Source organism: Megalops cyprinoides, chromosome 5 (genome assembly GCF_013368585.1).
Source record: "Megalops cyprinoides isolate fMegCyp1 chromosome 5, fMegCyp1.pri, whole genome shotgun sequence".
Taxonomy (NCBI): domain Eukaryota; kingdom Metazoa; phylum Chordata; class Actinopteri; order Elopiformes; family Megalopidae; genus Megalops; species Megalops cyprinoides.
The window spans coordinates 11,990,546-12,014,241 of NC_050587.1; the positions used below are offsets into that span (position 1 = coordinate 11,990,546).

Consider the following 23,696-nt stretch of genomic DNA (forward strand, 5'->3'; position numbering starts at 1 on the left):
GGAACGCGCGGTCACCCTGTCAGTGGCCTGTGTGTAGGAGAGAGGGTGACACAGCGTTCAGTGTCCGCTGCTTCAAGGGCTAAACGGGGACGCTCGGTGGCGTTCTTGTCCTCCGCTGATTGGGATGTAATCTCAGAATGTTTGTGAGGTATTTAGTGTGGCTTTACTTTACCGGGGGTAAGTGAGGCCATTCTAATCTACTTCTGAATTTCACAGGGCCTGGGTAACCGGATAGGGATCACTTCAGAAAATTAAACAAACCATAGAGCACAGGTGGTACCGTATTCACTAACTGACCCTGACTGGCTTCTTAGCAGTTAGATGGTTAAAAAAGCAATTCTAAAAAAGGTCATCATTGTGCATGTATGTAATTAAAGGGGCTGAGAAAATCCACTATGCTGACGTAAGTGGCATTGTGATGAGTTTGAATGTACTGCAGTGTACTGCATTCAGAAAAGTACCAACCATCCATTTAAAGATATTCGCTCTCACCATACACTAGCTGGAGAAACTTTTGATTTGTCTGCCTGAATGGAAAGTTTCAATCCACAGACAATAATATAAGTGATAACAAAAGCTTTCTGAAACAATGAGCATGTTCTAAATTTGGAGGGTAGCATAAGTGTGATTTGAAGAATGAATTGCAGTAATTTAGTTTCAACCTGCTTCGGGTGCTTCTTGTTTAAACATTATTTGACTGTTCCTGATTGCATTTCCTTAAGTGGGAGATGTGATAAAAAGGCACTTTTAAATGGCTGCAACTAGGTGTCAAATTTGCCTCAGGGCGTCAAGCAAAATACACTACTTCTGACTTTCTTTAACTTCTTCAAAAATGGCATCACTCGTGGGTCACCTGTGAAGCGTTGTTATTGAATTGCCATTGTAAAGGTAGCTGCTTACAGGAATGAAAGTCATTCAGTGGGTGTTTCAACAGAGCTGCCCCAAAATGCCCTCTGCCTTTCCCAGCCATAATCACCACCCAGCCGTGAAAAATGTATTTGGTTAACAAAATGATTATTTCACCGCTCGAGTGCATTGACCCCAGCTAATCAATTTCAGCTCAGTGTCAAGCCCCCAGAGACCTTTCCAACATCTGTTTTTCACTCTTAGCCATTCCACATCACAGCAGTCATTGTTCCTAGCTTGGAGGGAAGCCTTATTTTAAAGTTTCACATTTAAGGAGCGGTTGTGTCACTGTGGCTTAATAGCTGTTGAGAAATTAACACACTGTTCTATGGTAAATTTTGAATATTTCCTTTGTATTGTGATGTTAACACCTTACTGCTGGAGCCATGCCTTGTTTTTCTTATTGTGAATTGATATACCCAAAGAAAATTCAGCAAAGCAATAAGCGTAAGTGCTGAAGTTGATACTGTCAGGACCTATGGAAATACAGTAACCCGATCAGATGTTTCCCACTCTAAAAATGTGAATACTGTATGTAAAATATATTGCCTGAAGCTTTTTCTCCCATGAAGTGGTAGCATGTTAGACCATCTACAGGTTCAGTTGACAGGTGAAATTTGACAGATTATTAGTTGTTACATGTCACTTCAAAAATGATTTTTTTAAACTACTCTGAACCGATTTTCAGTGCTACCACTGTAGAGTCAGGTTGCACTCTGCAGCGGGAGTGGCAGGTGCCTGTTAGCAAGAATGGGCACCAGGGACATGGCTGCTTGGCAGGCAATGCTGAGCTCCTTCAGTGGTGTGTCTAACACAAATGCGTAGGTAGCTGTAGTGGAATATATTGGTCAATTAGCAGTGACTGTCTCCGTATCACCGTATTTTCACCCTTTCACTGTATATTTGGATTGTATGACCTCTTTTGGTATCAAAGATTCTTCAGTATGCAGATATCATATTCAAAGAAAATTCTCTGATTGATCTCTGATAACAGCAATGGAGGAATTAAGAAATCGCTAGAAAAAAGCTCTGCAGCTACATTTGAAAATGGCAGCATTGCAGAGGAGAGGAGATCCCCTTGTCTTAGAAGTGCTCTCCATTCATCCATCCTAGCCTTTCTGCAAGCAAGCGTGGAGAAGTGGGAAAAGTCAAACCACAGTTCGCGCCCCCCCGCACCGCCCCGGGGAGCTGGATGAAGGAGAAAAGGACACGCTGAAAAGGAGCAGCTGGACAGAGGCCCTTCAGACCACAGAGGGAAACCAGAAAGAGAGAATGTACTTGGTGACTGAAGGCAGCGGATAGAGGCAGCGGGGCGCAGTCTGAGGAGTACACAGATCCGGTGCCAGAGAAGAGCAGGGAGAGAGGGATGCATGTCCAGACCTCTGTTTTGTAAAACATAAGCCTGGAAGGCAAGTGGACCCAAAGCCCTGCATTGAGGAAAACAAGAAATCTGCACAGACGATGCTAGATGACTTTAGGAGACAGTAAATGTCGTGTAACAAGGCGGGGGGGAATAGTATTATGAAGACTTAGAGAATCATTCTGATAGCAGGCGTACAGCCTGAAATTTACTGCAAGAGAACACAGGAACTGGAAAGAGCACGGAAAAGCGAAGTACGACATCAGACCCCCACCACTGATTTCAGTTCCCAATGAGAGTGAACGTGGAACACCAGAAACTGATCTACAGTACAACGGACACAATAGCGGCTGGTATTGACAAATCAGAACAGAAAATTCTGGAAATGAAACACTTCATTAAGAGGGCTGAACAGAATCCACTCAAGCAAGACAGGATCCTGTACTGAGTCTATATAATCCATCAAAGATTGACATTGAGGCTATAGAGACTACATGTGGTGAATCAAGGAATGACAACATAGTTTTTTTCCCCCCATTCAATAGCAGGAGGAACCTTGCCAGCTGTAACACTTCCCAGCTATGTCCCTGCTGAATACTGAGGGCAAGATCTTCCTTGCCATGAATGGACTGCTTTTATAGCTAACCCGTGCTTAGACACATCTGTGGAGCAGGGATGGACGTCAGGATTGTCTGGATGCACAGATTATGCAAGTGCCCTGACACAGATTACTAGGGATATAAAGGAGACCTAAGAAGACTTGCGTGGGTCAATCTATCTAATTCCTGTTCTTCAGTGCTTCAGAGGCTGGTACGGTTAAGCCTGCTACTGTGCCATTTGAAGGTCCAACCAAAGAATCAGGAGCAGAATTTTCACAGTCCATATGCAATTAATGAGATGTAGACAAACCAGTTACATCCAAGACTATAAATATCCCACTTATGACTGCCTCTCTGCATCAGCTATACACAGCATCCCTTCACCACTCCATCTCACTCTTTCTTTTCCCTGTTTATGATGTATACACTTTGTACGAACAACCTCGGCCCACAGCCTGGTGCGATCCCTTCATCCGACTCCAAGCCAAATAAAAATACCACTATAACCACATCAAATGCACATCAATCTTCACACTTTGCTTGTACAGAAGTTCATACCTACTGAAACACTATATAAGGTGCTAGGGTGTGACAGGCAAAAACACTTTTCGTGAATGGTACACTGGTCCAACTACCAGACTGAAGTTTTGTGATGACAGGTAGTTGAATGCTAGCTGACCTGGAATGTCTCATCGTAAGGGCCAGGAAGACATTCATGAGTCTAAGGCTGAAGAGAGACAAGGTGGGGGTAATCTCAGAGTGTGTGGAAAGTGGATCTCATTTGTAACAACGGAGGAGTCATGGACACATGAAAAGCCACCAGAAATGGCTCAGCTCCCTCATCTCAAAACAAAGCTACCCACACATACTATATTCATGTACTTACTAAGGATTTCCCAGTTTCTGTAGATGCAGTATCCCTTAATTAATTACTGTAAGTCTCAGGGCAGGTATCTGTGACTGTTTCATCGATTATTTCAAGTAACTTGGCCTGATAGTTTATTATTTTAGCTTGTGAAGAGATTATGGTCTTTTAAAGTTTTTCGTGTGACATGAAACTGTAGTTAAGCAGTGCCAGGTGCATGCTGAGGAAGGCATGCAGACCAAACGTGCTGGAGTAAATACCCAAATTATATAAAGAAAAAACCAAAGCCAACAAGGCTAAATAGTGCGTGTAATCCTTCTCTTACCCACCGATATTCCTCCACCAGCACTAAACAACATAGTTTGGATTTAGTGCAGTAGCTTATTGAGGTGAATATGTTCTCTCATTACTGGGACAAGGAAGTGCAATGCTGCAAAGAGGAGCCTAAAATCACATTGATTACATCATTTTGCATTGCCACAGCATTGCAGACCATTTATATACCTCTGTATATAATGTGTATAAATGTGTCTTTCCCAGCCTGTAGCCTTGTGTTGCACATTTGTCATCTTTGTTGTAAAAGCAGTGTTCTGCAGCAAACTTGCAATTGGATACAATGAACAGATACCGGCTGAATGAAATGTTGGTTACCCAGTCAGAACAGATCAATACTGAGACGTATTACCGCAGATTCTAAGGGATTTGTGCGGATGTAATCAGGATGAAACAAAAGGAGAACCCAGCATCTTCACTCAGCGTCTTCAGGACACTTTGCTGTGTTGTCCCCCCCCCCTTGTAACCTTGTGCCCCGGCCATGTTCTCTGTCTATCTTGGCCCTTATGTGGCGGAACAAACTTCCTGTTGCAGTCAGGACAGCAGACAGCACTGGCCATCTGCTGTCACAGACCCACCTCTACAAGCTACACCTCAGTCCCTCCCTACTTTATTTATATAAGTTTACTTCATGGTATGTGTTAGCATTGTGTTTGACCTTATGACCTATGGTTGTTAGCCTCGTGACCTAGCCAAGCTGTGGTAGAAAATATTGAAGACACAGCTAGATATCATGAATAATAAATGCACCAAAACTCAGGCCTATCTAGAAATGCTGTGAAAAGGGACATGAATATTATGTTTTACAACAAAAGTAGATGTGCTGGGGATGGCCAGGGACTAAGTTACATAGCCAGCAATTTGGAAGTATGTAGAGCCCATGTGTGTTGTGCCAAAAGTGAGATGGAAAATTGTTTGTATTGTTTAGAAGCAATGCTGCATGTGGCTGTAGAACTAGGGCATTTTACACTCATCTATAGATGGTTAGAGTGCCAAATTTTAATGAAACTGGCATTGCTGTATTTCAAGGAAGAAAGACAAAAAAAAGTTAGAAAAGCAATTTAATTATGAGGCTTTAATTGAGTTCATGGTATCAAGGGAGTATAAGCCTCTCTTAAAGTAGTTTACCAGGTGAATGAAATACTTTGAAAGAAAATCTAACATAAGGCCAGGGACATATTTCCAAGGGAACGTGTAATACTCTCATCATATTCCAGTTTCCGTTGTGATTTATTTGTTTTTTTGCAGACATTTTACTGGCTGATTATTTTCACGAGCCCACTATTTGCTATTGGGACATTCTGCATTCATGGGGGTGTTGTTTTTGGATTACACAGTGGGTCAGTGTAAGGCTACTTCAGCAATACCCTTTCAGTGTCTGCACCAGATCGTGTGGAAATAACGAGAGGACAGCCAAACAGAAATTTTCCCCTGCATCACTGGCAAGTCACAGCTTAAAGCAGACATCTTCAGCCGTGTGTTTTTGTGCATGCACGTGTAAGGCAGAGTGGTGATGGTGTGCTGGATAAAACGCACCCTAATTTAAAAGACTTAAACATTGCGCAGACATTGAGGTCATTGTGAGGGCCGTGTCCGGCTGTGAAAATTTGCAGGTGTTTACAGACAGTCCAAAATCATTCGGATTCTGAGGTGGAAATTCTCACATCACTGTTCATGAAATCATGAACAATTCCACTGTTTGATTCAAATGCGGTCAGTGAAAGGAGAGATACAGTTTGCACATTTAACACTGAGTAAACATAGACATGCTTCTGCAGCAGTGAGCTAATCCCTCCTAAATCTCTTTATTTTTATACCACAATGCAAATTCCTTGCTTGTGTTTTCTGATAACAGACACAGATGATTTGATTTATGTAACCATATAATAAGAAGACTACTGGTTCTGTACTATGCCCTGTCTAAACCAATGTCTGTGAACAAGCACATCTAAAGGAGGGGACTTCCTGTCAAGTGTAAGAGGGTCAGAATCTAAATGGAAACCAACAGTTTTAAGGACTCAATGAGGCTGCTAACTGGGGGTTTGCACCATGAAGCTTGCAGTCCGTGAGAATGTTGTCATCTCCTGTAGTTTAGTGTAGATGCAGTTTTTAATGTAGCTGAAAAGAATTCCTTTTTTATTCATTACACTTATTTGATCAGTAAGATAGTAAACCTCTTCTAGGAGACCTCTAGTCAATCACAGTCTGTATGGATTCTCCTCTTTACTGCAGTGGCACAAAAATCTCAGTTGTCATGTTATCAGAACTTTTGAAATTGAATACTTTAATATTTCTGAGGAAGTTCTGTTTTTCAGGGGTACTATTTAGAATGTCTAAGCGTGTTCAGATTATTCAACAACAGCTGGAACAAAGTCATTCTTACTCTGTGCTGCTGTTATTGCTCTATGGTTTATTATGCCATTACCAGTTACAGGAGCTTCCTTGGGTCATTCATAATTCACAGTAGGTTTAGGATCTTCCCATTATCAAACCCTTCTTGTCTAGTGTGTGTTTGTCTCATTGCTTTGCTTAGTTTAAGTGGTACTGATTTCATTAGTCAGTGATGTTACTGTAGTATTTAAGCTTTTTGATCATTTTAGTTTTATTGAAACTGAGAACAGTAGAATGGTTTGTGTGTTGGTGGTGATACTCCATAAAAATTTCAGTTCTGCATCCTATATCAAAATGGTATAAATATTGTAATGATTGGTTGGAATATTTTCATGGCAGAAAGAAAGTAGACTTTGATTGGCAGTTACTGTATAGGGCGAATTAAGGAGAATTCTGCATTATGTATTGACAAGTAAAGCATTGTCTGTTTTCAAGAATCGTTATAGCAGCAAGAATAAATGGATTAATAACTTCCATTACTTTGAAGGCATGTCTAGACATCTGCTAACTTGCAGCTATGGATTTATTTATGTAAGTGTCGGCATTGCCCTGGATGATTTGTTGTTAATGTTCCATTTTTGTAAATAGTAGGATTTTTATGAGATAAAGATATCAGTCTAGTTTGGTATGATTGTTTATCATTTCTGCATTCACTGTGAAGGCGGGATGTCTGATGCTGAAGGCTGTAATATTACCTTCCTCTGTCTATGTCTGTCAGCTGTGAAAATGTATCTTTCTATGGGACCTTTTTTGTTTGTGCCCAGAAATGAAGTTTGCATATTTATGAAACCGAGTAACACAAACACACACACACACACACACACACACACACACACACACACACTCTTTTCTTGAATAATCTCCCCTCTTTCCGGCTCAGTTTCGACAGAGGTGATCTCCTTCAGTTCATTTTAGATGTTTTGAATGTATTGGATGTTTTTGCAGGCATTGGAAGAGCACGATGAGCCCTGTGTTTTCACATCAAAAGCGGATGAACTGGCATTTTCTGTAACTGAATATACGTGTGATATTAAAAATCACCCCTGAGTCGTTCGCAGCTCACAGGCTGAAGATTAATTAAATGATACCCGATAGTACATATTTGACAATGTATTCCACAAACATTCTGGAATAACAGGATATTGTGAGTAATGCCCACATTCTGCAGTTGCGTGTCGATTGGTATTATTTTTGTAATTTGTCATGGTCTGGATTTGAAAAGAGAGGATTCAGCTCTGTAGGATTACAGTTTGACCTTAATATGAAATGACATTAGTTTTATAGTTCTTTTATAGTTTCATTCTCGAAATGAATGAAAAATGTGTAAGTACTGAAAAAGCTTACTACTTGCCTTAAATTGATTATTCAAAGTTGAGCTTGGTTGAGGGTTCACTGAGAAGGCATACCAGTGTGATATTGCCCTATACCTGCATGAGAAATGATTAACTATACGCAAATACTCCCTGGACTAAGTGACCCCCCCACTTCATGTACTCCCACCCCCCCCTTCTGAGAAAGTTGCAGAGGGACCGGGGTGTTGTCTGGTCTCGCTCTTTCTGAGAATCGCTCCCCGTGTAATGAATTGCTGCTCTCCATTCTCCTGAACCTCCATCCACCCTGTCACGCCCCCCCAGATTCATTCATAATCGTCCAAGTATATACCTTAACGGTAGTACATAAATAAAACACAGTGGCACAGATATAGTTATGGTGGGGAGATGAATCCTGAATGACTGCTCGTGTTCTAAAAGGGGATTTGGAAAGTTTGGGAGGAAAGAATGCCAAATGTGCTGCCGATAAGGAGCAGTGTACACAGATGCACTTTTGCTGCTGTCGGTTCCTGGTGTTCAGTAAGCCATGATCCACGGCCTCAGTTAATGATTGCCGGGATGTAATCCAGTCCTCAGCACCGCGCTCTAGAATAGATGGTGTATGTCAAATCTGCCGTGGAGGGAGCCAACATCTTCAGTGGGGGGGGGGGGGGTGTTGTGATAGTACAGGATTTTCTCACCGACAATCTCAGTTGTTTAGAGTGGAGAGGAGAGCTGACTCGTGCAGTGACCTCCCACTGCCATTTTGGTGGAATTTGGGTTTGGAGATGGCCTGGGTCTCCTGCTGAGGGCGCAGCCAACTTTGGTAAAAAGCAAAAATGAGGCTTCTGTGTTTTCTCATTCCTCGGCATCTCAATATCCCTTGTGAAAAATGTGGAAAGAAATTTCCAGGCCTCCTGCTGCGAGGGTCGAAATTTCAGCAAACCCGTCTAATGAAGGAACATTTTTGTGTGTTGAATAAATTAACATAGTACTGACATGAATATGTTGGTTACATTAACATGGATTAAGCAAATGTGTATTGATTGCATTACCATAGACAAGGAAAATAGTTGGAATGGAACATAATTGCCAGTGCTTGGCTGCAGCAGTGTAGTGAAAAGGTACTACATGCCAACATGAGTGAAAACGTACTATCCAAAATCTATGAAATGTAAATCTGTGACATAAAAGACAGACAACACCATGAATACAGGCAGAATATCATTTTACAACGTATATTAATGTACAAAAATATATTCTACAATAAATGTATGAAATGACATGCAGACATGGTGATAGCATGATATGATTATGTTTTCTAAAATATGCATCACCTTTTGACTTATCTTAAAAAAATATATATTCTCTTGATCTTGGATATAATATTTCCACATTCATAAGGACGGATCTTTGTGTGATCTGGTGAATGAAAATCTGAGACTTCTGAGAGTGGAAGAGGGCCAGAGGTTCTGTGATGGGTGCTCTCTGGGGACTTCCAGCAGACATATATAATGTAATGCAGCACTTCTAGGGTAAAAACACCAAGCCAGGCCAGGCCAGAAAAAGCACTTGAAACCTGGCGTTCACATTTGGCTTTCCACGTCGGGGAAATGGATATTACATTAAGGCAGACAATAATCACAAAAGCAGCAGCAGAAAACATAAAAATTGTTTTTGTAACCAAATATGTATTCGGCTTTGGAGTCAAATATTTATTTGTGACTTGCAGCATCCATGATTTGGTAGCAACAACCATTTGATTCAGTTTTGTGCTTCTCTCTTTTAATGTGTGTCTCTTTTAATAGTGTGATGAAGCGGAGGCTTTGTCGTGTTGTTTCATGTGTCTATCATTTGCTTTCTTTGCAGAAAGAAATGCTGTGAGGGGTTCAAGTTTGTGCTGGGACAGTGCATTCCAGAAGGTACGTGATGTCGCGGACTGAGGGCTGTGGGAATCTCTTTCTTCTTCTTTCTGGTCTTGTTAAAATCTGAATTACCGGCAGCTTTGGGCTGTGTTTAATCTGGGTTGATGTTGGCTTTAAGTCTGTGCAAACTTTGAACAGTAATACAACAACATACGTTTCCAGGATTGCTTGCACTGCCCTCTGTCTTCAGTATGGGCAATTCTTTACAAACCCAGGAAACCAGGATTTTCTGGCATCGCGTTCCCTCTAGCTGTCATTTGCCAAAACTAATTAAAGCTATGGGGTTAAATTTATTTTTATTTCTGGCTGGAGACTATAATTGCTCATATCATGTGGAAATAAATGGAGCTTTGTGGTTAAATCATAAATTTCTATCATTCTCACACTAGATTGCACTTTTATTTTTAATAACTGAACAGAACCAGGGTTATGTATTATGTATCACATATGTATCAAATAGCAGTTTGTTTTCAGAACTGAAGTGAAAAATGATGCCTATGCCTTAACTCCTTATCTGAAACAACTCAAACAATACCTGGACAGATATAGTCCTATCTTATTAAACACACAAAAAAGCAACTGTGTGGCAAAAACTTTAAGATAAAAGGATTCCACTCACAATAGGAGCAGTCCCTGCCTTTCATGCTTTTCTTGAAAAGATGGCTGTTCTTGATGAATTTTCATCATAATGAAGTAGCCAGGTCCTTGCCACCAGCCAGTGACAGCTTGATTCCCCATGTAATATGCAAGGATCAACAGTTAATTTTATAGAACAAAACAATGTAACTTAATATTGATTGTCCCAAAACAAGTGGTCCATAATCATTACCAGGTTTTATTTAGTTGGGGAATTGACATTGATATATTTCAGTAATATCTTTCAGATATTTTTTTTTCTTATACTGTATATATTTCAACCAATATAAGTAAAAACTAAAAATGATCTCTTGACCTATTTCCTGGGCAATTGTGTTAAACTCCTGGAATATAATGGGCTATTAAAAATCACAAAGAAAAACCTAACACATAAACAGCAAAGACGGAGCAGTGTAACAATGCTGTGAGTAGTGTTTGATTGATTATATTGACAGGTCATAAATAAACATTAATTAACCTTACATGTATTTGTCTTTCCATCAATGAGTGTGCAGTTCACAAGGAATTTTCATAGTTTGATAGTCTGTTATCTCAGTGATCTTTCACAGCAATCTCATGGCATACATATAACAACAACGATTGTCCACATATGTGACCTGTTATTTCAGATGACACACCAGAGCAAACATTTTTGTACATGTTTGTATCTGTACACTGTAGTGCAGCATAGTGGTAAGGATCAGGTACCCAATGGAGCACTGCTGCTGAACCCCTTGGACAAGGTACTTAACCCAGAATTGTTTCTCTGTGGGCAACCTTTTATTGTTCTGTAACCTAACTATCCTTTATCTACTAACACACCTGGAATAGAAATTTGCCACTAGTTGAGTATACTAAACATATTACTTAATGCCTCAGTCCCTTTACAATCAAAGTCCTTCATGCCAAGAAAGCATGTTCTAGTGTATGATCTACTGTTTAAATATCCCCATCAAATGTGTTTGTTATCACCTTGGGTTTATCAATGCTGAATCCCTCTTTCAAATCCAGCATTTTACTAATGTTCTTACATTAAATACATGTAAATACACTAATACACACTTTATGACTTTTCGTAATCACTAGCAAGTGAACTGTGAGTGAACCTGGCACACATTACAAGAGGAAGTCAGGTCTGATACACTTTAGGAAGATTGAAATCATACACCACAACCTTTAAAATCAGGTAACTGTACTGTGTGAAACCGGTTTCAGAGCCACACTGTGCAGCCCACTGGTCACCTATGCAGCACTATAGCGTGATAAAGCAGTTACCATCACTCCAGAACATACAGTCAACAACCATTTATTTCACGCAGCCAGCAGGTTTCTTTCCACATATTTCGCTTCCACTGTCTGTGGTGCGGAGGGTGAAATAAACCTTCATGCTCGCACTAAAGCTCAATAAAATTTTCCTCCTCTCTCCGGGCATGTATTTTCAGTTTGTTGCTGGCCTCCTCTCTCATTGCCTCATGTGCAGTCTTACAGAAAACAGCTGTTTTATTGTACAAATTACATTATTGCAATGCCTATTGTTTATTACCTGTTGATAATACTTCACAATCATGAAACCCAACACTGTGAAGAATAATAGCAGCGGGATACTTTTTTTTATTCACTTGTTTATTCACAAATCAGTTTTCACAAAAGAGAAAACAGTATAATGTGCATCTAGCAAGGGGGTGGTAAGCTGCTTAATGTTTACATTGCTTCATGTGCCAAGATATTTGTCTAATAACCTTCTAGTGACTACAGAAAATGATTTGTACTTCATTAAATAGAGTGCTGATCAGTTCTGTGAGACTTTGGTACAATAATGCTAGAATTTTATTTATATCTATATTTATATTGAAAATTAACCCTTCTTTAAATCTGTAAATCTTGCAGTGTGTCAATTGGGCCATACAGTAGGTAATTAAGAGGGCTCTAAAAATATGTGACAATGTTTTATGTATTTCTGGCTGGCACTCATTTGAGTCTGTTTATTCATTATACTTATGTGTGAGGTACAGAATGGTTGCAGTTGGTATATTTGGAGGCAAGAAGAAATTCACCTTGAGAGCAAAGTTAGTAGGTCATTCATGTTGTCCCCTAGGGCAACAGAGATGCCCCGCCCTTTCGGTGGGGGGATGCTCTTTTCACCGTCTGAGGTCAATGGCTCTGCATTATTCATACGCACAGTGAGTCAGTCAAATTTATGTAAAAAAACTGCGCCTGTTCTCTCTCCCTGTGCCGGTGCAGATTACGACGTGTGTGCGGGGGCCCCCTGTGAGCAGCAGTGTACGGACCACTTCGGCCGGGTCGTGTGCACTTGCTACGCTGGCTACCGCTACGACAGGGAGCGCCACAGGAACAGAGAGAAGCCCTACTGCCTCGGTGAGACCTGCCGCCCCGCGCCACGCTCTCCCTCAGGAACCAGCGCTCTGTATGCGCGATAAATGAAACTCTTGTGTGCAACTGGAGCCAAAATCAAGGGCACCCATTAAAGTGGTGTGTGGTCTCCGCTTCCCTGATTATTTTCAGATCAGTCTCGGTGCTTACTTAAATGGCTAAATGCCTTTTTTCATGGGGGAGGTGGGGTGGTATTGTGTTGATATAGCATATGTTCTAGGAAACAGCATTGTAAGTTAACTTCAGTGGCAGACCAGTGCCAAAGTTCAGCTGTCAGCCAGTTATTTGCATAGTTTTCACCCAGACTGGAAACTACAGTAGCTGCCCTTTTCAGTTAAGCCCAAACCATTTGAGGGGTTTAAAACAACGTGATGACCGCTCTAATACAGATAAAACAACCAGTGTTAGTAGATTTAATCCCTTCAGGACAGTTTTATTTGTTGCTTTTTACGGTGGCTGTTTTAAACTGAAGCCACATAGTTTGTATAGCTGCATTTACACCAGGGGTCTGAAGGTTGAGGGCAATGTCTGCCCTTTTGGCATTTTAAATTCCTTCACATACAGTGACTGGATGTGTGTACTCTTGTGTCTTCTTTTCCCCACTCTCCACTCTGTAGACATCGATGAATGTGCCAGTAAAAATGAATCTGTGTGCTCCCAAACCTGCATTAACCTTCCTGGGAGTTACAGGTGTGAGTGTGAGAAAGGTTACTTCCTGGAGGACGATGGCAGAACGTGTACAAAGGGGGAACGAGGTAAGCATATCTGAGGATTCGAGCCGTACCTTCTGCCGTACCTTCTGCTTCACTGAAAAACCCTTCCTAACTCACATCAAAACAATTCATTTTAGTATGTCTTATAACCTCATAATCATGGCACCACAATGTACACATGTTTTTCAGCTTTCCAGAATAGATTTACCCTGTAGATATTGCTTTTGGCTGGCATAGAGGAAGGCAAAGTCAGGTACTGGACTGCAGGAGAAAGACAGCAGCCCCCAGTTTAAATGTTAAATAGAGCAACCCGAGCTTGATAATTGCTGCTTCCTCCCCTGCGATTATCTTCCATTATTCTGACTGTCTTATTGAATCATTTAAGAGGAAAACCCATGAAATCCATTTAGAACCTGGCATGTAGGAGCATAAATGCTTAAACTGCCCCAGAGCAAGCTGGTGAGTATGAATGACATCAGACGCAGGCCAGATCTTGAAGGAAAATCTGATTTTACAGGTGGCTTACAACCCCTGTCTCACTCTCCACTGTATCTGTCCACTTCCTGCTTTGTTGTTTCTAAAACAGAAAGCCGGTGCTTTTTCGTCTGACCGGGGCACTGAAAAATGGAAAACGGTGATGTGGAAACACTTAAAAGTCCATTTGTGTCCACTGTGTATAATCACAGTCAGACGTGCTCTAACCTCTCACCTGTACATGGACCTCATCTGTATCTCAAACAGTGCCGAACCCCAGACCACCGCAGATGTGCAGGGATCAGGTCTTTATCCCAGCTCTCCCCTTGTGACACATTTACAAGACAAGCTCGCTGCAGTTCTGAGGAGAATCCTGTGACCCATAAAAAGGGTCCTGGAAAATTGACTAAATTAAGCTTTGTAGAATTAACTGCTGCACAAACAATAGTTTTTCCCTCAGGAAATTAAAGCTGCTTGTACTTTCTTTGTCATTGTCTCAGTATAAATAGTCAAATCAGTAACCAAATTACACAACATGACACTGGAAAATTCCCAGCGGATGCTGGCTGGATAGCCAATCTGTCTGTCGTTGTTTTGTAAAGAGACGTATAAAAGAGAGATTGACTGTAGTTTAAATGAAGAAGAAATGTGTTATAAGCAAAGCCTCACTACACAAAGACAAAGAACCTTGTGGTTAGATTCAGTCTGTGCCTATGGTTCTTTTGAGCAGAGATTTCCCTAAGGATCTCTTTGTAATGCATAATGGTATGGTACATATGCGGTTACCTATGAAGTGGCTGTCATTTTGCTACGTATTATAATATTTCTTAGCAATGCAGTCGGCACTTTTGAAATATTGCAGAGGCTATGTGTGGGAAGACTGCCAAAAATGTAGCACTCCTTCCTTAAATAGCTGGTCTATAGCCAGTTAGCAGTGGAGGTATTTTTTATGTGGGTTCTTTAAATTTGCAAAGCATATTAATAAATGAGTTTTCGGAGTGTATGTCAAAACAAGGCTTTTAATTTTGTTTTCATTTTTCTGTCTTTATAATTCATCTATCCATGTATAAATATGTATCTTTTTCTCCACTCCAGCAAGTCACTTTCAGAAGTCAGATAACGTCATGAAGACTGGAACGTGTTCAGCTACGTGTGAGGACTTTCATCAGATCAAGACGACAGTGCTTCAGTTGAAACAAAAGGTGCTGACAGCATGAGATAGCTCAAAGCAGATGCCCTTTTCACTAAAATGTCATCTAAGGAGCTCTGCATATTTAAGGGTTTGCATTGTACATGGCATGATTTTGTCTCCAGGGTTGCACATTCCGCTTTGTAAAATAATTTAAATGATTGGGTCCAATCTATTGGACAGCTATTGCAGCTGATTGACGCTGTGGCTAGTGTCTGTGCTTGCTGAAAGTGGATAAATCATTTATGTTTTGGTGGGGCAGTACACTTCATCTAGCAGCACACTACAAACCAATCAGTTCCCTCTGTCAACATCAGTTTCCACCGCAAACCGCAGTAACACTGGATTTAGTTTTGAGCGCTGTAGTGTGTGAGACATGGTATTTTTCACAAAATAAACAGAATGGCCCGTGCCAGAACAAGAAGTAGAGATGGAACAGGAGGCAGTGGCTGGCAAAGTCCTCTGGGACTGAGGTTTTGGGGGGGTTGCTATTTCACTTCTGGAATTTCCTGTCTGCCCTCCACAGGAAGTGAATCAGAAGTTTAGGCTTGGTTCACTCTGCAGGTATACTGTATCTTTACAGTATATGCCAAGATGCCATTGTCAGCACATGTAGACTGGGGGGGGATGAGTGTGGTTGAAATTAAAACATTTACATCAAAGCTCCCCTTTATCTTCAAAGTCAAGAGCAGTTGTTCACATGTGCCACAGAGACCAATCAAAGCTCCTTCAAAGCAACCAAGCATTTGTGAAGCCAGCCATATTCATAGTATGAAGTATGCACAGCATAACTAGTATGGCACTTCATTTTGAGCAATGACTTTACGTGACTTAATGACTTACAATGACAATCGTTTGCGTTTTTTATTCCTGCTTGCCTTTTATGTAAATCTGAGTTACTACTGAATTCCACAGCGATTAGGTCTGGATATAAGTTATGAGAAAACAAATTGCATAATAAAGGCCTTAGTTGTACAAGCATACAGATTTAAGAACCATTCCTCAGGCTAACCCCAGCCAGAAGGCCTTAAACATTGAGTGACCTGTACATGAAGTGCCATTGTTTAACCGCAAAGGTTGCCAGGTAATGTATACCCAGAGTTCAGCGAGGGTGCCCTGTTTGCTTTGATATGGAGGAGCTGCCCCTCGTAAAATGGAGAGGGGGCTGTGTTGATGTACCTGAACTATTTGAAGGAATTTCCTGTTATACATCTCCAAGGTTTACAACTGTTACAACTTATGTATTAAGTTACTGGTCTGACAGATCGTTCCTGCATTGTGATGTTTTTTTTTAATGTTTTTCACCCTAAGTTCAAGTGAAACTTCAAGTTTGAGCTATTATCCTGTCTGACAATACATTGTCAAACCAAAGCAATACATAGCCTGAAATCAACTGCATGTGTTTCAGCTACTTCAGCCAGCACTCTTGACGGACATGTGACACTGATTAAGGATGACCAAATAAACACGTTACATCATTATGTTGTCATAATCTCTCTTCCAGATTGCTCTTTTGCCAATCAGTGGTGAAATAAACAAGCAGATGACCAGCGATAAAATGATGACATCACACTCATATCTACCTGGGCCGCCTGGGCAACCTGGCCCACCAGGTGAGCAATAGTGAGATCAAAGCTGTGTTTGTAAGGTTAACCGCTGCATGGCTGTCCTTAATTTTGAGTGATTTTAGATAGCTTTTCATAATTTTTTTTTTGTCTCTTATTTGTTTCGCAACAATTTTGTTAATTGTTGTGACCACCTAACTCACGGAGTTGCGCAACATCAGATAAATATGACCCTTTGAGCGGATTTGCCACTCAAAGTTAAAGGCAGGGCACGTTTAGATTGGACCCAGGCCAAAATGTTCTGCATTCCTCTCGGTGAGACCACAGCTAAAGACATTTGTGTTGTTTACGTTGTATTTGTGTCATTTGCGCTCCATCCCAGGGCTCCCAGGGCCAAAAGGCTCCCCAGGACACCCGGGGCTGATGGGACCCCCCGGACCTGCGGGCTCCCGGGGGCTGATGGGACCCATGGGGCCGACGCCGGACATGTCCCACATCAAACAGGGCCGCCGAGGCCCCGTGGTCAGTATCACCGCCTTATCTCATGCAACACATCATCCATCTCCCAATCATCGAGGGAGAATTACCGGGAGGTGTGAACTTTACAAGAACCCCCTAACACGGGGTGTACGGGCCAGGTCCCGGAGGCCCACAGTGAAAGGCGCATGAAATATTTATTATACTGCAAAACAGAAATAATGTCTTCTTCTTAAAACCGCATTATATGAGTATTTACATTTAAAAGAATGTGCAACATAAGTCTTCTTGAGTGTTTTACTATGGGGGGGAGACATTTTCTTACATGACCCCTGCTTTCCTCAAAAACCAGATTTTTTCTCTTCCGAATATATTTATGATGATGCAGAAGAAACTGTTCCTTACAATAAGGAAAAACTCATGCATTAATGAGTCATGTACATACTTCTTTTAGGATACATAAATGTGCAGTGACCAAATAAGATTATGTTGGGCCATTCACTAAAAATCTCACCCATACAAACCAAAGTACTCTGTGTACGCTTTTTATTATAGTACGGTTATTAATTCACTGGCAACATTTTACTTGAATGTTATGTCTGTATAACACTGTCACAAGAATGATAAAACACATAGCATGTCATGACAGCTTGTGTCAGCTGACATAATATCTCTGGTGTCAGACATAAATATGTCACGAATACTTTGCATTTTTGATTGGTTTAAAAAGAACTTGCTATCTCACAAACTTCAAGTCCCCACTGCCAGTATCCGTTACGTGGTCTGTGCGGTCTGCCGTGGCATGTGTCCTGAGCGTCCTAAATCCTGTTTGCATTCCTCGCTGTGCAGCCTTAGTTTGCCGATTTCTCATGCGATCTCGGCAGGGCTGCTAGGAAACCAGGTGACCTGAAAGGTTCTTTGTGGCCCTTGCCCCTCTTCCCTGGTCTGCCTCTTTAATGGCTGAGCACAAGCCAAGTGGCCACAGTTTTGCCTTTTACGTTGCTCCTTAACTTCAAAGGGACATGTGACATTTACTGCTCGCGGACAGACTTCCCTTCGTGCTGAAGAGCAGCATAAAGCCTCTCCAGTTTGACAAATGCTAATGTTAATAACACAGAGGAACGCTGAAGTCATCACACAGTCTATTTATTGTTTTCTTTGGCTCCTGTCTCATGGTGTCTATAAGACTAGCCATAAACTTGTCTGTTTTTGTTAACCTCCCGACTGTAATTGATTGTAGCAGATCTAAAATTGAGAATGGGACATTTGTGACAAAGGATAAACTGTGTGGGGGGGAGCATACTGAGGATGTGAAGGTTTTTATTTATATAAGCTTGGTGTTAAAACATTATCCTGTCAGTGGGGAATAGTGACACTTTGTTGCATGCGTCCAGCTCATGAGTCACATTTATGGCATTAAAAAAGCTTTCCTCTAACCTTTGGAAAAGCACTAAATATGGCGTTTTTATCATATTGCTGTTATTGTTTGAATAAACTTGTCATGCTGTTTGTTATGTGTGCAGCATTTAGTTGGAACCGCTCGGAAGAGATATGGCCCCGTTGCATACGCGAGGCACCAAAGCTTTTTGAGATAGAAGCCGATGTCTCACAACCAGGTCACATGTGTTTCCGAGTATCACTTGGTTACGTCTGACATGTGAGGTGTGGTATGTGTCTTTTAGCGCCCACCATGAATCAGTGTAACTGAGATGGGTCTCAAAGCACCGTGTGTGGCTCTCTCTGATGGCGATGTCTGGATTAGGCTCAGAGCTTTATGACCAGGCCCGCAGAAGTCACATAATCATAATTGAAACTAGCCAAAAAAACGAATCTTCCATAATCCCTGTTGATTCAGACGTATGAGGTATTAGACAGACCTCTTGTCTTAGTTTCTTTGGTTTTTGTCTGATACAGGGTCCTCCTGGAGCACCTGGAAAAGATGGCATGAAGGTACGTTAGGAGTCGTTTCAACTCTTTTTTTTGTCCAAGCAATCCCTGTTTGCCTAAGGCAGTGTGTTTGGCCGGAATGTAAATATTTTGAAATGTTCTAATGATGTCCGAATTCAGCTCAAACCTATCTGTAATGAAATAATCCCTCACTTAAACTCAGTTTGATCCAAACACCAAAGAGCCCCAAAATGTTCAACAACAGAAATGTTGAACTGATTTAAGCCAACTCAATAAAAATTAATTTTTGATATCCTTTGACTCTTATGATGTTCAGAAACAAAACCTTTCATTGTTCAAAGTTTAAATCAGTCCAATAATTTTCAAAACTACTCCTACATGCCAACATCTTTGTTAATTAACTGTGTCTTTATCAGCTGATCAAGTATTAGGAGTCAATAAGTATGAAATGAACACAGACGCCTCATTGTAAACTGAAAGAACAGGTCAGCAATTTCAATTGCAGTTACAGGCTGAACCAGTGTGATTTTTTATCAGAATCTGATCATACAGAACATTAAACACTGTAGGCCAGAAATCTCACAGCACAAAGATTGTTCTCAAAACAAGCCTTGCATTTACTGAAACATTCATGTATTTAATGATTTTCATCTTGTTATGATTTCCTACTTTTTGCTTGCTTTTTTGCATTTCTTTTTTTCTGGTTACATTTAATTAAAACGGCCCTCCTTGTAACTGCAGACCCCATGTGGTGTAAAACATATTAAGAATAATATTTTTGAAATAAATGATTTTAATAATAAAAATCAGACTAGAATTAGCCATGAAAATCCAGTTGATGTGGATTACATTGATAAATTCCTTCAGAGTTATGCCCACAAAACTTGCTGTTTGGTTAGATTATGGCCTGCGCACGGGGCAGCTTAGGTCCTATGCTTTGACACAGAATTTTGCAGCTCTGTGTGTCTTTGGTAATAGTTTGTGTGGAAAACAGTTTTAATGTTCATTTTTCTTCCTACTGGTCACAAATCCAAAACATCTGGCACAACATACCTCTTTTAGTGTATATGTCCCCCTAAGTTATAACAACAGTCTAGTCAATATCTCTGGCAGTTGTATGGTATCTTTCCTAATTCCTAGGTTTCAGTATGATATTTGGTACATTACTACATATTATATGCAGCAGTAAAACATAACAAAGATAAAGTTTTCTGTCATCCACTAGTATGCTCATATATATGCATACTGCTAAAGTAGCTTTTGAAAACATAATATTGAATAATATACATGTTGTATTGCTAAGAGTTTCACAACCAATCATGGTTTCCACATTGTGTGTGCATATTTACATATAGTATATTATTTTGCAAGCTTTGAAAAAATATTTAAAGATATTTGATACTGTAGTTTTTACTTTATCCTTAAGTTAGGTAGTATATTTGAGACATTGTTCAGGCATTTATATAGAGTGAAAGAATTTAAACGACCTGTATAACTGGGGTACAAATAACAGTGCATTACTTAAAATAATAATGATCTCTGCTCAGCTAACATGGAAAACTGATACAGTAATAAACATGAATATATTGATAAATCAAATAATTGATTTATTAGCTGAATAATATATTGGAACTTTAGGGAAGTGGATGTGTTCTTGCCTCTTACACCCGACACACCGTACTGCACAGTTCTGTGTAATAATCAGTCACCGTGTTTCCCATTCAGTGAGCGCACAGTGTGGTTATTGTCATTTATTGATGGTTCACTTTTTCTATAATGCTTCTCTCGCATTAGAGATGTGTAACATTGTGCTTAATCTTGCAGGGGGATAGAGGTGCTCCCGGACTCCCTGGGCCTCCAGTAAGAAACTGTTTTAATACTATTCCACTTACAACCAGTCTGTCATAAACAGACCATCCTCCCCATCACTGTGCCACTTGCAGGAGATGCGCCAAACTTAATGTGGATGATTTAATTGCATTCACCTCAAGGCTGCTGAGTTTGGCTCCACCTGTCTCTCTGTTATCTGTCTGTGTGCAAGTACATGTCAAGCACAAGTAGTCTGTTTCACATAAGACAAAGTGTGTCCGTCACTTTAATATCCTCAAAACAAGTCTGAACAAATGACAAGACCCACCAAGCACCAAAACTGATTAACATCCGTCTATAGAATTTGACAGGCAGGGAGGCAACCATATGTGTTGGTGGCAGTAATTAGTCACTACAAGGACTCCACATGTAGGATTGAGCAGAATGGAGCAAGCGAGGGTCTGCAGTCTCTGCACTTGTGTTGTCCTCAGGCTTGGTGCTATTCATATACCGCAGGGCTCCAGTCATATTTTAAAGTCATCAGCTATTTTCGTTCACTTGAGGTTTCTTCACCAACAAAGCGTGCCTGATCTATTGAGAGCGGGAAATACCAGGAGCGTGGAACGGGAACTCTGAGTAAAACATCAGAACTGTATGAGTCCCCAGAGGTAGCTCAATATTTCACCAAACTATGCTGGATTTCAGAGATTTCTCCAGGCCTCAAGAGTCATTTTTTTTTCATCTTATAATTGTTTAACTGAAGTCATTATTTGGATAGGAAGGTACACCGGGAATAAATCAGTGTCGTAATGAGAGGTGGCACTGCAGCTCTCCCTGCCCGTTCCTGTCCTGAGATCACTGCTTTAGCTCTAAACTTCACTTCGGGGTGGGTATTTCACTGCACGCCTTGAGGATTGGCAGAAATGGTTTGACTGAAGTCAGCTTACCGGTTTCCTAATGAAGAAATTCAAGAACTGAACACAATATTTTACAGTGTTCTGAATTCTGAACCATGTTGAATATAATACATTAAACACACATGCAATACTGATTGTGAAAAATCATTGATTCATCATTAAACTGTCACTCACATTTGGTAAGTGCCATTGCTGCTGAGCACTTGAACACGTAATTTGCTAATTCTACTGCAAAAAGAGACCATGATGAAGTTATTGGTGATTAGTAGTATACAGAGAATCAGACACTTTTACATAAAAAATAATAGAAAGGTCATGCAATCAACAGCCATTTGCTGCTCTGAATGGAAAAGACTGCTGCTGACTGTATCAGATTCCCAAATAATACTGCTCTCTGTGGGACATAGGAGCAGACATGTGCCTCTAAAGATAGGAATGTCCATGTTGTCAAAGCAATAGGCTCTTATGCGACTCGGAGCCAAGTACTGTAATTAACCTGACTCAGCTTGAGTCAAGGATAGCATGACTTGACTCAGATCCAGAGGCTCTAGAGGGCGGACTTGACTCAAGCCGGAGTTTCTGTGACTTGTAACAACCCTGCTGCGAAGATTTAGCGTCCAAGATTGTGTCTGTCATTTCATTCATCATCAAGCCCTTTTGAAGCTCATCTGTGGCAGTAATCTGCATTCTCCATAGCTGGGCTGAGGAAGCCACGCTCTGTAAATGCCATCCTCCAGCTTTTTCTTGTTAGTTTTCCAGGATGTTTTGCATTTCCACACTCAGCCGCACACACGCACGTGCGAGAGCGAGATGGGGGGGACAGATTTGATATGGTGAGCGCCAGGGGGTCACGGTGACCAGACACTGCCTCCCTCCGTCCCAGAGCACAAAGCCAGGGCGAAAGATGAGACCTCTCAAAAGTCCGGGAGGATGTGTTTCACGTTGTCAGTGGAACATTTCGTCCCGTTCCCAAAACAAAAACAGTTGTAGAGGGGAAAAGATGAATGAACGGTGTCCTTTACTTGAATCTCATTTTACCACCCAGGGTCCACCTGGTTCCTTTGACTTTCTGCTGCTGCTGATGGCTGACATCCGCAACGACATCGCCGAGCTGCAGAACAAAGTGTTCGGCCCGCGGACCCAGACATCAGGGGAGGAGTTCCCCATGGCTCCAGATAACTGGAAAGAGAACCAGGACGCCACAGACATGGGGTCAGGCGAGGACTACAGACAGAAGGGGGCAGCAAAGAGCAGCAAGAGAAGGAAATCGACGCGGACCTTAACGGATCCTGATTGGACGATCTGAGATGCGTTTCAACGTTTCAACGGGGGCGAGTTCAAAAGGTGAAACTTTGCGCTCCACTTTGCGCAGGTGCTGATGGAAGATGAGGTCCAGAGTTTTGCCTAAGTGGCAAATTTGCCTTATTAAATGGCATTATCTTCCTTCAGCACCAGGGCAAAAGAAAACATGCAAAGTCTGGCCTATTGACCTCATTTTAGAATTCACACAGGGGCTGAACCATACAAAACACTCAAGTACCCTGCTGGTGTAAATATCAAAATATTTGATTCTATTTTATTGAACTGCTTACACACAGAAAATGAGATTTGTATTTCTTTTATGAAATCTTTATTTTTATAATATAGATATTGGTTTATATTTATGTTTTGCAATTTTTCTGCAGATACCTTTTGTCGAGTGATTAAACATGAATGCCTTGAAATTCCGCATTTCCATTTGCCTTGTTTATGTATATATTGCCTAAAATCCTTTGTGTCTCTTCCAGTAATCACAGTCTATACGTTTCATGCACAGACCTGTGGGTGTCTGTCATAGTGCACATGAACTGAACAGGCAGGCAAGTGCAATCTGCCCGTACCCCTAATCTCAAAGGCTTTGTTTGTAAGGCTCTTCGGAACACTACCCC

At 41.1% G+C, this 23,696-nt stretch overlaps 1 protein-coding gene across 1 annotated transcript in view; it reads left to right on the forward strand.

The window, feature by feature from the left end:
* ccbe1 (collagen and calcium binding EGF domains 1) overlaps positions 1 to 23,082 on the forward strand; it is a 46,128-nt gene extending 23,046 nt beyond the window's left edge. The window contains exons 3-11 of the mRNA XM_036529404.1: positions 9,634 to 9,686; positions 12,567 to 12,701; positions 13,334 to 13,471; positions 14,999 to 15,105; positions 16,597 to 16,705; positions 17,040 to 17,179; positions 19,049 to 19,084; positions 20,867 to 20,902; positions 22,814 to 23,082. Of these exons, the coding sequence (XP_036385297.1) occupies positions 9,634 to 9,686; positions 12,567 to 12,701; positions 13,334 to 13,471; positions 14,999 to 15,105; positions 16,597 to 16,705; positions 17,040 to 17,179; positions 19,049 to 19,084; positions 20,867 to 20,902; positions 22,814 to 23,074 (1,015 nt within the window). The 3' untranslated portion in view covers positions 23,075 to 23,082. The remainder of the gene's footprint in view (positions 1 to 9,633; positions 9,687 to 12,566; positions 12,702 to 13,333; positions 13,472 to 14,998; positions 15,106 to 16,596; positions 16,706 to 17,039; positions 17,180 to 19,048; positions 19,085 to 20,866; positions 20,903 to 22,813) is intronic.
* Positions 23,083 to 23,696: the final 614 nt, after the last annotated feature.